The sequence below is a fragment of the Ruditapes philippinarum genome, unplaced genomic scaffold (assembly GCF_026571515.1).
Source record: "Ruditapes philippinarum isolate M1 unplaced genomic scaffold, ASM2657151v2 ctg209_1_1_1_1, whole genome shotgun sequence".
NCBI lineage: Eukaryota > Metazoa > Mollusca > Bivalvia > Venerida > Veneridae > Ruditapes > Ruditapes philippinarum.
In genome coordinates this window covers 1,694-13,494 of record NW_026855127.1, presented here as the reverse complement: position 1 = coordinate 13,494, position 11,801 = coordinate 1,694, and the positions used below count along the sequence as shown (strand labels likewise).

Below are 11,801 nucleotides of genomic sequence, written 5' to 3'. Positions count from 1 at the left end.
CAAATACTTTAGGTCACAAAGACCATTGACAAAATCTCTAATCAACCCACAGCAGTAAGATACAAGTAATGTGCAGTAGGTATCAAGTCGGCTATGGAAGCCTCAAACTGTAGATGACTGATAGAAAATTAATAAGGCAAACTTGTCTGTTGAAAGCCATTTTCGACAAACCATGTGCATTTTAACAATAAATTTGTCTGTCTAAAACGCCATCTCTCAAATAACATTAATTCATTAAAGACACAAGAACATATCCAGTTGCAGCAGGTTTATTCAACTTGATCTTATGACAACACAATTATCAGTACTAAACAACAAACAGCACTATCGATAGACAATATAAGGTAAGTGGTAAAAAGTCTTCACTGTCAATATAAATTTTTTTCACAAAAATGTCCGTACATAATTAAAATAAACAGTTCATAAATTAAATTATTTTTGTTTTTAGCTAGTTCTGCATTTCATGTATTGAACATAAAATCATTCGATTGTTGAATTACTTCTTAGCTGCTGGCTTCTTGGCTGCAGGTTTCTTTGCAGCCGGCTTCTTGGCTGGGGCCGCAGTCTGTAAAATATAAACAGATAAAGCTCATGAAAAACTTGAATTTATTTAAGAATTTCAAAATAACTTATTGAAATTAATACGTGTGATAAGGACATCAGGTTGGTTAGTGTCCGATCACGAGTTTCAGTAACACGGACCAAATTTCTCATCATATGTCCCCCTAGAACTTATGTTATATAAGTAAATACAGTGTATATAAATATTATCAGTGGAATTCCTTAAACTAGCTTTAGCACCATTCATATTGTAATTTGTTATAAACGAAATCATCATAGTAACAAATTATTGTTGTTTGCCCCTTAAACTCTGCATGGTTTTAACTAAAATCTATCATACACAGTCAAAATGAAGATTTAATGTCACAAAATATATTAAAACTCTGTATAATAATATTGAATGATTTACGTTACATTACTAAAATTAACTAGTATTAAAACCTTATAGAGTTAACCTGTTATTGCACCAAGATTACTAAATTCATTTTACTTTTCCATTATAAAGTTACCAAGTTTAACCAAATACCATATTAAATATTCATCTTTTACAGTACTGTTAAATAAAGTTTTGCAAAACATTAGTGAGACATCAGGTTGGTTAGTGTCCTATCATTTTAATTCAGTAACACGGACCAAATTTCATCACATGTCAAATACCAGAATAAACATACATTTAACTTTCTACTTGCAACAATTTTCTCTCTTGCTTGCTTTGAATATAATACAACAACCCTTCCATTTCATGGTCAAACTTGTGGTGCTATTTATTGTCCCTATCCTTTTTGTATTAGCGTGATGGAATAACCAAAAGGTGATTAATCACGAAAGTCTTACCCCACGTTTAGCGTCGACAACTCCACTTCTGGCACGTTTTTGACGCAGCTCTTGCTCCTTAGCCGCTTTACGCATCACCTTATCGTAAGGATTGAGGCGATTCATTACACGCAAGTTCTTCAGTGGGTTCTTCTTAAGGACTCTCTTCTTATTCTCCTTTCTGTATTTAAAAAAAATTCATTCTTTTTTTTGAACAATAATCACTTTTTTTAGTTTGTTTTCATGCTACAAGAAATTTTCATAATATTTCAAGTGAAAGTGAAATTTTTTCTGCAAGATTGACAAATCATTTCAGGTCGAAGTAAAAGCTTAACAAGAGAAACAGATGGGAAAGACATTCACATCAGGTTTAAAATCTTTAATCTAAATTATCTAAACAATTTAAAAACTTATGATCTAGGTGGCTTAATGAAGCTTGAGATTTTGTTGCTGACAAAGGTAAGAATATATTGTAAGCAGAACTTCTAAACAACCCATTCATTACCCAATAGGACTGGACTTGTATAACCAACAATTTACCACCAAGTGCCAGTGGCAATAGTAACAGACCAATGCTACAAGTATTACATGAGAAATGATATCTGAGCATATTCTATGCTCTACTGTATACTGCTCAATTAAAATATCTTTAAATCTGGACTGTCCGTCCAGATTTCAAATCAAGACAATTGAGTTAAATAGTCACCATGGCAAAGGAACAGCAAGTTACTTACATAGGTGCTCTGAGAACTGCTTGTATTTCATCACTCTTCAATAAACGATTTAAATCTGTGTTGGTCATTTTAGTAGCTGGAAGGCTGAAGAAATAAATAACGTCATAGTGTGAAAAATATGTAAATTTAAAAGGATATAAATGTATAATTATTGAATCACTTTACCAATGGTAAACATTTATTTCATAAAAATTACATTATCAAACTCCTTTTGTAAATTTTACTAATATTGATTGAAGGATATGCAAGAAATAAAATATTTCAATGCTTTTAGCTTTGTAAAGATCACTTGTGTTATAAACTGAGAAAAGATAAAAATGTCTGCTTTTGTACTTTTAAATTTTTAAGAAGTATACTTTTTACAGTTTAAACAAACTATTTATAGCTTGCATGTGATCTGGAAGCTTGTTTGATCACCTTTGTCCATGTTTCCATGAATTACATAATTACATAGTACTGGTGTCACATGTGGAAACATTGTTGATACCACAGATGGACCCCCGAACGCATGATCTCTGGGTTAAAAGGCAAGCACCTTTAACTTTAGACCATGTCTCCAATATGTTCAACATGTTGTGGACAGTTATTCTTCATATAACTGTTTAGACTAAGCAGAGTTGTTATTAGGAGGCGGTCTCAAATTCAAAACGGACCATCTAAGAATAATTTATTGACAACCCTGCTATGAAAACCCACTTCTATAGAAAATATCATTACTTACTTATAATTACTCTTTTCTTTAGAAGCTGCTTTCCAGGTACCATAGATATTGTCAAGTTTGTTAAAAGCCGACTGTGTCCAAATACAGAATCTACCAACATGACCTCCAGGAGCGATTTTCAGAAGATTTAGCCGGGCAACATTTAGTAATGTTATACCTGTTGAAAAATATAAACACGTTTTAAAAACAGTCTGAAACATATTCCTCAATGTTTAATTTAGATCAACAAGACTAATGTTGCAGGAAACTGACAAAAATATCATTATATCCCTATCTTGAACAGTATGACATGTCTTTTTGTTTCCAAAGTACACAATAAATGCAAAGAAATTTATACAGGCTTCGTTTAAGTGTACATTAAATTTTGCTTATAGCATAGGTATCAGGTTGGTAGGTATCTGATCATATATTTCAGTAACACGGACCAAAATCTCATCATTTACCTCAATAAAATTATAAACAATCGGGTCAAGCTTCCATACAATTATAAATATATTATTTTTTTGAGATTTTCATAGTTTTAAATTTTAATGAAACATGATAAAATGTTCGGCATCAGGTTGGTTTGTATCTGATCATGTATATCAGTAACACGGACCAAAATCTCCTCATTTACCTCAATAAAATTATGAACAATCGGGTCAAGCTTCCATACAAATATATTATTTTTTTGAGATTTTCATTGTTTTAGACTTTACTGAAACATGATAAAATGTTCGGCATCAGGTTGGTTTGTATCTGATCATGTATATCAGTAACACGGACCAAAACCTCATCATTTACCTCAATAATATTACAAACAATCGGATCAAGCTTCCATACAAATATATTATTTTTTTGAGATTTTCAAAGTTTTAAATTTTAATGAAACATGATAAAATGTAAGGTATCAGGTTGGTAGGTATCTGATCATATTTATCAGTAACACGGACCAAAATCTCCTCATTTACCTCAATAAAATTCTGCTTAAAATGAGATTATTTTAAAATGAAAATATTGTTTTCAGGACTTCTTTCCACACAATACAAGGTATCAGGTTGGTAGGTATCTGATCATGTGTTTCAGTAACACGGACCAAAATCTCATCATTTACCTTGTGTGAAATTCTCAACAAATGCATTTCTTTTATCATTTTTAATTTTCTCATGTAAATCAAAATATCTGAATAAATTTAGGTGTATTTTTTTGTTTCTGGTTTGAAAGTCACAGTGTGACACTTTACAGACTTACTGGTGGCCGAAGACCTAATGCAGCGACTCCAATCTTGTATTATTTCAGGCACTAGCAAGAAACTGGATGTCAATGCGTTATTTATGTATCAGAATGACATATTAAAAACATATCAATGAGAAGACTCGTCGACTATTCTCAGTGCCTTACAGAATTGTAGGGTTATGGGACCCGAATCCATCATGTTACATAATCACAGAGAACAAGTATGTGAAATTTTAACCCATTTAATTTAGTAGTTTTGAAGATACCCTTACATGCAAAAACTTAACAAAATTGTGACATTGACTAAGTAATAGCTTTCCATATTCTTCAAATAGTCGAGCTTAAAATGACATTGTACAGAATCAGTCAAGTTAGTTACCTGGTATATTTCTAAAAGCTCTTGATAAACCATTGTCTTGATTATAAATAATAAGAGGTCCACGTCGCTGTATTCTTCTTCTATTTCTCATTTTTCCTTTACCAGCTCTAAATCTTTTGGAATTGTAAACCTGTAAAGTTGATGATTCTTTATACTTGAACATAACTTAGGAAGCTTTAATTTCTTATACTAAATACTGTCAGATTGTATTTCTGAACAGATTACATTTCATGATTTGAGAAGTTGCAAAAAAAGGTTTTTTTGTTGTTGTTTTAAACTCACCAATGTCAAACAGACATGCAAGAAGTTAAAATGCTCTTATCTTGATAAAGCACTTGAACCACTGTCCACAACATGATAAAATACCTTTTCAGAATATTGCCATTTCACTGATGGTAATGTTTATTGTAACAATATTTGAGCGACATCAGTCACCTAGGATTGTAGGAAAAATAACTCGGAGGCTAGTTTCTTTTTCAACATCCCCTACGCCACTCAGGTGTGATCATTATTTAAAACACCAAGTCATCAGACCCAACATAAGAAACACCGAGTAAAAAAATCTTGGTAAAAAAGCAAATGCGTATCACACTTATCCATATTTATAAATTTATCTACCTTTGACAGAGATTAACCAGATGTTTAATTTGTTAAGCCTTACTTTTAAAATGTCTTGCCAAGCTTTCAATTTTCTAAGCAGCTGGACAGCTTCTTTTGTCTTTTTGTATTCTTCAATTTTGTCACTGACAACAAGTGGTACTTCTGGAATCTCTTCAATTTTGTGTCCTGAAGGAATCAAGATTAAACTTTGATAAAATTTCTGATGTTACCAGTTTTCAATAGTCTTTAAAAGAGACAACTGAAAAATGTTGGTGAAAAGGGATTTTTTTTTACATTAATTGGCTTCCAGTTTTTCAACAATAAAATGACCATGCTTTCTAATATTTGTATGTTACTTCATAAACCTAATTATTTCCAGAGCAACATTGTATCTGATGAACATAAATCTTGGAACATCTATTTATATTTGTCAAACTAATGACAACTGAATAACTTTGGATACAACTTCAAAATCACTTCCCTAAAGTAATTTTCTTTTGAGAACAAGATATTATTAAGAATCAATATTTAAACTGGCTTACCTTTTGACATAACAAGTGCTGGGATGCCTGAAGCAGCAATAGCCGAGCATAAAGCGTATCTTTTCTGGTTTGTGTTGATTTTCCTGTGCCATCTCCGCCAGGTCTTTGTGGGGGCAAACATTCGTCCTCCACGACACATGTTACCAAAGGCTCCCTGACCAGATCTGTGAGTACCACCACCACGTACACGTGGAATACGTGCCACAGCTCTTCCAGTACCCCATGATTCAGCAGAGGTTTGATGTCCTAGAATTGACAAAGTAATGCATGCTTACTTAAAAAGTTCAAACAGACATGAATTCTGCTTAAATCACTCGTGAATTAGATCGATTTTATGTTCCAAAGATGAACTTTGAAACAATATATGAATGATATTACTACAAGTATGATTATGAACTTTTACATTGCCTAAAATTACAATTTTGTGGGATACTGTTAAAACCTGCAAACAGTGGTAGAGATTAGGACTTGACACTCTAGCAACGAAGACTTCTAAATGAAAGCTTACAAATTTTGAAGTTCATTATTGTCATCCACTTATTTCACTGACCTGCTTTCTTGCTGACAGCATAAGGCTGACGACTGTTTTTCTTCATCTCAAAGTGGACAAAGCTGACAATGTCTGGTCTGATAGGAGCCCTGAATACAGCTGGCAGAGAGACGTTGCTACCAGATGATTCTCCCTTCTCATTGTATACAGATATAAGTGGACGCGCCTGAAAAAGCAAAACATTTTATTACACAAGGCAAGTTTCATATCAACAAGTCTTTTCTCGACAGTAACCAGGTCTAGATTTCATGTTTAGGCCATCCTTAAAAAAATGTTTGTTTGCAGTAACGCGACCGACTCACAAAATTTGCCCCTACTCAAAATTTTTTTTCATGGTCTGGATAAAAAATTTTTTTTTTTGAATCAGAAAATTATGCCTTGTGCTTTGTTTTCGTTCTTTTAAAGGTTAATTGAAGAAATAAAATGTAGGTCTTATTAAATTAGAATTCAGTTATCAATTTATTAATTGTTACCAGATTATCAAAGCATATATTGTCCAGCATTTTGAAATTCCATGTTTATTTGGGAGTACAGTTCAATAAAAAAAAAAAAATCGACCTACCTACCCACCTTGAAAATTCTGGGCCGGGTTACTGCAAACAAACATTTTTTTAAGGATGGCCTTATGGACTGTCTGTAAATTTATAGATAGGATAGAAATTGAAAATTTTTTTAATCCATTAATTTACAGATATTCAATGTGTAATTTTCCAGGCTGGTGAAAATGCCCGATCGGGCTTATGACATAAAAAATCATATTTCTAGAAAAATAATTAAGAGATTTCTTTTAAACGTTGTTTGTTTATTGAGCATAATGTATAACATAAACTGAAAGAAGAATATTTGGTAGCCGTCACTTTTGTGAGAATTATTTCCCCTTTTTCATGTTTATATAACACATCATTTTCCAAGTCCTTAAAAAATAAGTTACATATACAAAGTATAAAACAAAATAGGTTAAATAACTTCTTTATGATCCAATTCATTGCGCCAACACCTATCAGCATACATTTCATTCAGTTTTCAAAAAAAAACTTCAAAGTATAATGTTCAGTGTCAAAGTATTTATGCCAGCAACAGAATATTAAATCCAAATATATAGAATAAATGTAACCAATTATTTTTCTATCTGTTTATGTCATATATTATGCTCAATAAACAAACAAAGGTTAAAGAAATATCTTTTATATATTATTTTTCTAGAAATATGATTTTTTATGTCATAAGCCTGATCGGGCATTTTCACTGGTCAGCCTGTTTGCTGTTTTTAGTCCAACACTAAAATTTGCAGCTTAAGACAAGTTGATTTAATGGTTGTTTATATTAAAGGTAATGGGCGAGTTTCATCTTTGAACGATTGTCACAGGGTGAGAAAAATGTGTAGCCTGACTGGGACTCGAACCCAGGACTCGCGGAATACCGTACTGTGGTAATAGTGAACAGTTCTGAACCATGACACAATGATATTGAAATTTTTATTTCAAGTGAAAATTAAGTCATCACATTGTTCTGAATCTTACCATACTGTTACATTTAATGATATTGTAACCTTAGTTTTAACCTGCGGTTTTGAATTTTAATTAAACTTGAATTAGTTTCTATCTTCTCATTTAATTTCCGTTAATTTTCAGATAAATAATCTGTTAATTACTGTAAAATTATGGATCCATCAAAAATTTACACATTGTCCGTAAATATCAAACCAGGGTTTTACATCACTTTTATATTTTAGGGGTCCAGTGGATGCACAGACTAGAAAAGTAGGAGTCCAGACCTAAATTTTAGGGGTCCAAAATTATTTTTACTGAAAAAGACTATGAAGACCACTCAATTTTGCTCAAAAACATTTATTTATCCTGCAAGAAATTTTATATTCATTATTTATATTATTGTTTTAATACGTATACATGATTTCAATATCACTTTAAAAGTTTGTCTTATTATCATCATTCATGTGCCTTTCAAGGGTTAGTCTTAGAGTCTGCCTTGTGCACCTTCAGCAAATATCTTTGCTGCTGGCAAAAAATCCAGATGTTCAATAGGTGGTCCTATCAGCTTTATGAACATAAGTCTGTTAAGTCTCAAACAATCCTAGACCTGGTAGATCCAACTGCATTTTTTTCTCAGAAAATCAAGTTTTAATTTTTTGGCAGCTGTTGGGATTTTGAAGTCAATACAATGGTCTTTTTTAATGACAGTCATAAATCTGTTCAGATTTTATGTGAAACAAACAGAAAATAGTATACGTTATCCAAGATTTCAAGATTTATTCAAAACCAAGGCATATAATATGCGAATTACAGTCAACCCGGCCCCAAGTCAACCCGGCCTCAAAATTGGTCAACCCCAGACTTCCTGAAATACGTCGGTCCGACGGACATGTCCGATAAATTTTGATCAGGTCCGACAATTTTTTATTCCGGATCGGTCCGACTGTCCGGCTTTTATCCAAGCCGCATGTATACAAAATGGCGTCGCTAAAGGTGCCAAACCTGGGAAAAACCGAAAATCTACGTCAGAAGAGTGCGCAGAACATCAATAAAAGGATGAAAAGAATAGACCTGAGACAAAATTTATTGAAAAATGAAAGCAGAATCATGAATGATTGGTTTATGACAGGGAGGAGATGAAAATGCGCAGTACGGATTGTGCCGATTTTTACGGCGAAAAAATAAAAAACAAAAAGTGTCTTAGAAATACAAACACAAGTTTTTCTTTGATTTTGATCAATTTTATTTGGTCCGACAGATTTTGTTTCGGTCCGACAGATTTTCGTGGTTTGTCAGACCGAATGTCTGACAGTTTTTTTCAACTTTCGGGAAGTCTGCAACCCGGCCCCAAAATTGGTCAATCCGGCCCCACAGTATTTTTATTTGGTCAATGCGGCATCAAAATTGGTCAGTGCGGCCCCAAAATCGGTCATTCCGGCCCCAAAATATGTATTTTTCAAAGAAAACTATTCAGGTCATTTTGTTGTACGATGGAATAAAATTATTAATTGAATATTATTAACTATAGAACAATAGTAAAAAAAACGCGAACTGGCATAAAAGTGTCGGTAAATTTAATTGCGCCGATTAAGACTTTAATAGAACAGAACAGAACATATCTTTATTTTCACCCAAACATTTTTCAATAGAATATGGGGCATAACACAATTTTTATATAACAGAGAATGCATAGTTCCGGTACGAACAAAAGAAGTATATAATCATTTAACACAGTACATTGCCAATGAGGAAAAAAACACACACACACAAAAAAAACTTTACTAAATTAGAAAAAACAAGATTGCATTTGAGAAAAATGCTATGCCACCGCATGGTTCAAATTTCATAGCTGTACATCAAAGGACAAGAAAGTAGGTCACATCATCAAAATCTAGGTCAAAGTTCAATTTAACAACTAAAACTGTGCACATGGTCAAAATGTCATTGCTGTACATCAAAGGACAAGAAAGTAGGTCACTGTCCCCTTGGGCAAGGCATAATTTTGACCCAAGGGTTTAATAACAATCTTGATACAGGTCCACCAAACAACATTTCAAATCAAATATCAAAGCTATAGCTTTCTCCCATTCAGAAAACATTTGTTTTATTTTCTGGTTTTACTACGTGTACACAATGAGAATCACTGCCCCCGGGCAGGGCCAATTTTTGACATTTAAACAACTTTGGTAGAGGACCTGTAGATGATATTATATATCAAACATTTAAGCTCTATGCCTTGAACCTTCAGACAAAAATTTTTTTTTTCACTATATGTACATAATGAAAATCAATGACCCCCGGGGCTGAATCAATTTTGACCCAAGGGCTATAATTTGGACAATCTTGCTAGAGGTTCACTACACAATGTTTCCTGCCAAATATCTTATCTCTATCCTTTGTAAATTTAGAGAAGATGATTTTTTAAGTTTTAACTATATACATATAAGATAAACCTATGGCTCCCAGGGGCGGGGCTAATTTTGACACAAGAGGCAAAATTTGAACAACTTTGGTAGAGTACCTTTAGATGATGTTATTTAACAAATATTAAAGCTCTAAGCCTTGTACCTTCAGACAATAAGATTTTTTTATTTTTTACTATATGTATATATTGAAATCAATGACCCCCAGGGCGGGGGCAATTTTGACCCCAGGGCTATAATTTGAACAATCTTGCTAGAGGTTTACAACACAATGTTTCATGCAAAATATCTAACCTCTAGCATTTGTCAATTGCTAGAAGAATTTTTTTTAAGTTTTTACTATATACATATAAGGAAAACCAATGACCCTGGGGCGGGGCCGATTTTGACCCCAGGGCTATAATTTGAACAATCTGGGTAGAGGTCTACCAGACAATGCCTTATGCAAAATATCTAAGCTCTAGGCCTTTTGGGTCTTTACAAGAAGGTGTTTTAAGTTTTTACTATATGTACATATAGCGAAAATCAATGACCCCGGGGCGGGTCTGATTTTGACCCAAGGGCTATAATTTGAACAATCTTGGTAAGGGTCTACCAGATGATGCCTCATGCAAAATATCTAAGCTCTAGGCCTTTTGGGTTTTTACAAGAAGGTATTTTAAGTTTTTACAATATGTACATAGTGAAAATCAATGACCCCGGGGCGGGGCCAATTTTGACCCGAGGGCTATAATTTGAACAATCTTGTTAGAGGTCTACCAGACAATGCCATATGCAAAATATCTCTAGGCCTTGTGGGTCTTTTCAAGAAGATTTTTAAATTTATTCTCTTAATTCCTTTTGGTTCCCATGACAACCAGATTTCTGCATGGAATGAAATTCTTTGAGCAACTTTGGAAGCCCTTCACCCAAGAATCAATCCTGCCAAGTTTGGTTGAAATTGGACCAGTGGTTTTTCACAAGAAGATTTTTTAAGTTCACTATATAATCTATATAACACACACACAAACACACACACAAACACACAGGTGAATCGCTATATGCCACCGCATCACAGATGCTGCGGTGGCATAAAAATACAAACTATGGAATGATATATCGAGCAGGGGTTTGTTAACATTAAATCGATATACACCATTAATTTATTATTCTACGTGTAACTACATTTGAAGAAAAAAATAAAATAAGGAGGTTGTCTATTGTAATAATTTGAACAGGTATACAACACAATACGCACCTGTATGTATGTATAGCACGACATTAGGTAAAAAAACATTAGCACAAACATGTAGTAAATCTGCACGTGAAAGTCGTGCATAACAGTTATCTACAACTGAAAGGAATGTCATTCATAGATTTATAATGTATTACTACGTGCATTGGCGAAATTCGAAATAGGAATCAATGGGACTATGTTGGATAAGATTTTGTCAGTAAAATGTGAGTAATGGCAATTTATAAATTTACATATAGATAATATGTACTTATATTCCTAACAATAACAGACATCTGTTTTATGAAAAAATAATTTCATTTGTGAATAGAAAATTATATACAAAGAAAATGTTGAGAAAAAAAAATTAAACACGCAATTTAAAGGAAACAAACAGTTTAACAAGTGAGAAATATTAGATGAAATCTTGAATTACTGATGGAGGCATTAGGATTATTGGAAAGTTTTTGTAATAGAATTAATGAATTTCACGAGGCTCCTTAAAACATGTATGTTATTTGACCCTAATAGTGATTTCAGCGAAAGTTCGCAATAGTGAT

The 11,801-nt window shown here is 33.0% G+C and overlaps 1 protein-coding gene and 1 non-coding gene across 2 annotated transcripts; both read right to left on the bottom strand.

Moving 5' to 3' along the window:
- Positions 1-253: 253 nt before the first annotated feature.
- On the bottom strand, positions 254-6,275 carry LOC132742171 (large ribosomal subunit protein uL4-like; the record flags this gene model as incomplete). The annotated part of the gene is given in 8 exon segments (XM_060730496.1): positions 254-565; positions 1,396-1,555; positions 2,109-2,192; positions 2,830-2,986; positions 4,424-4,553; positions 5,085-5,209; positions 5,566-5,811; positions 6,116-6,275. Coding segments are annotated over 8 exon segments (1,131 nt in total), but the record flags the coding sequence as incomplete, so codon positions are not given.
- Positions 3,858-3,923, bottom strand: LOC132742177 (small nucleolar RNA SNORD18). The gene has a single exon (XR_009627399.1). It is a non-coding gene; the product is annotated as a small nucleolar RNA SNORD18 (small nucleolar RNA).
- Positions 6,276-11,801: the final 5,526 nt, after the last annotated feature.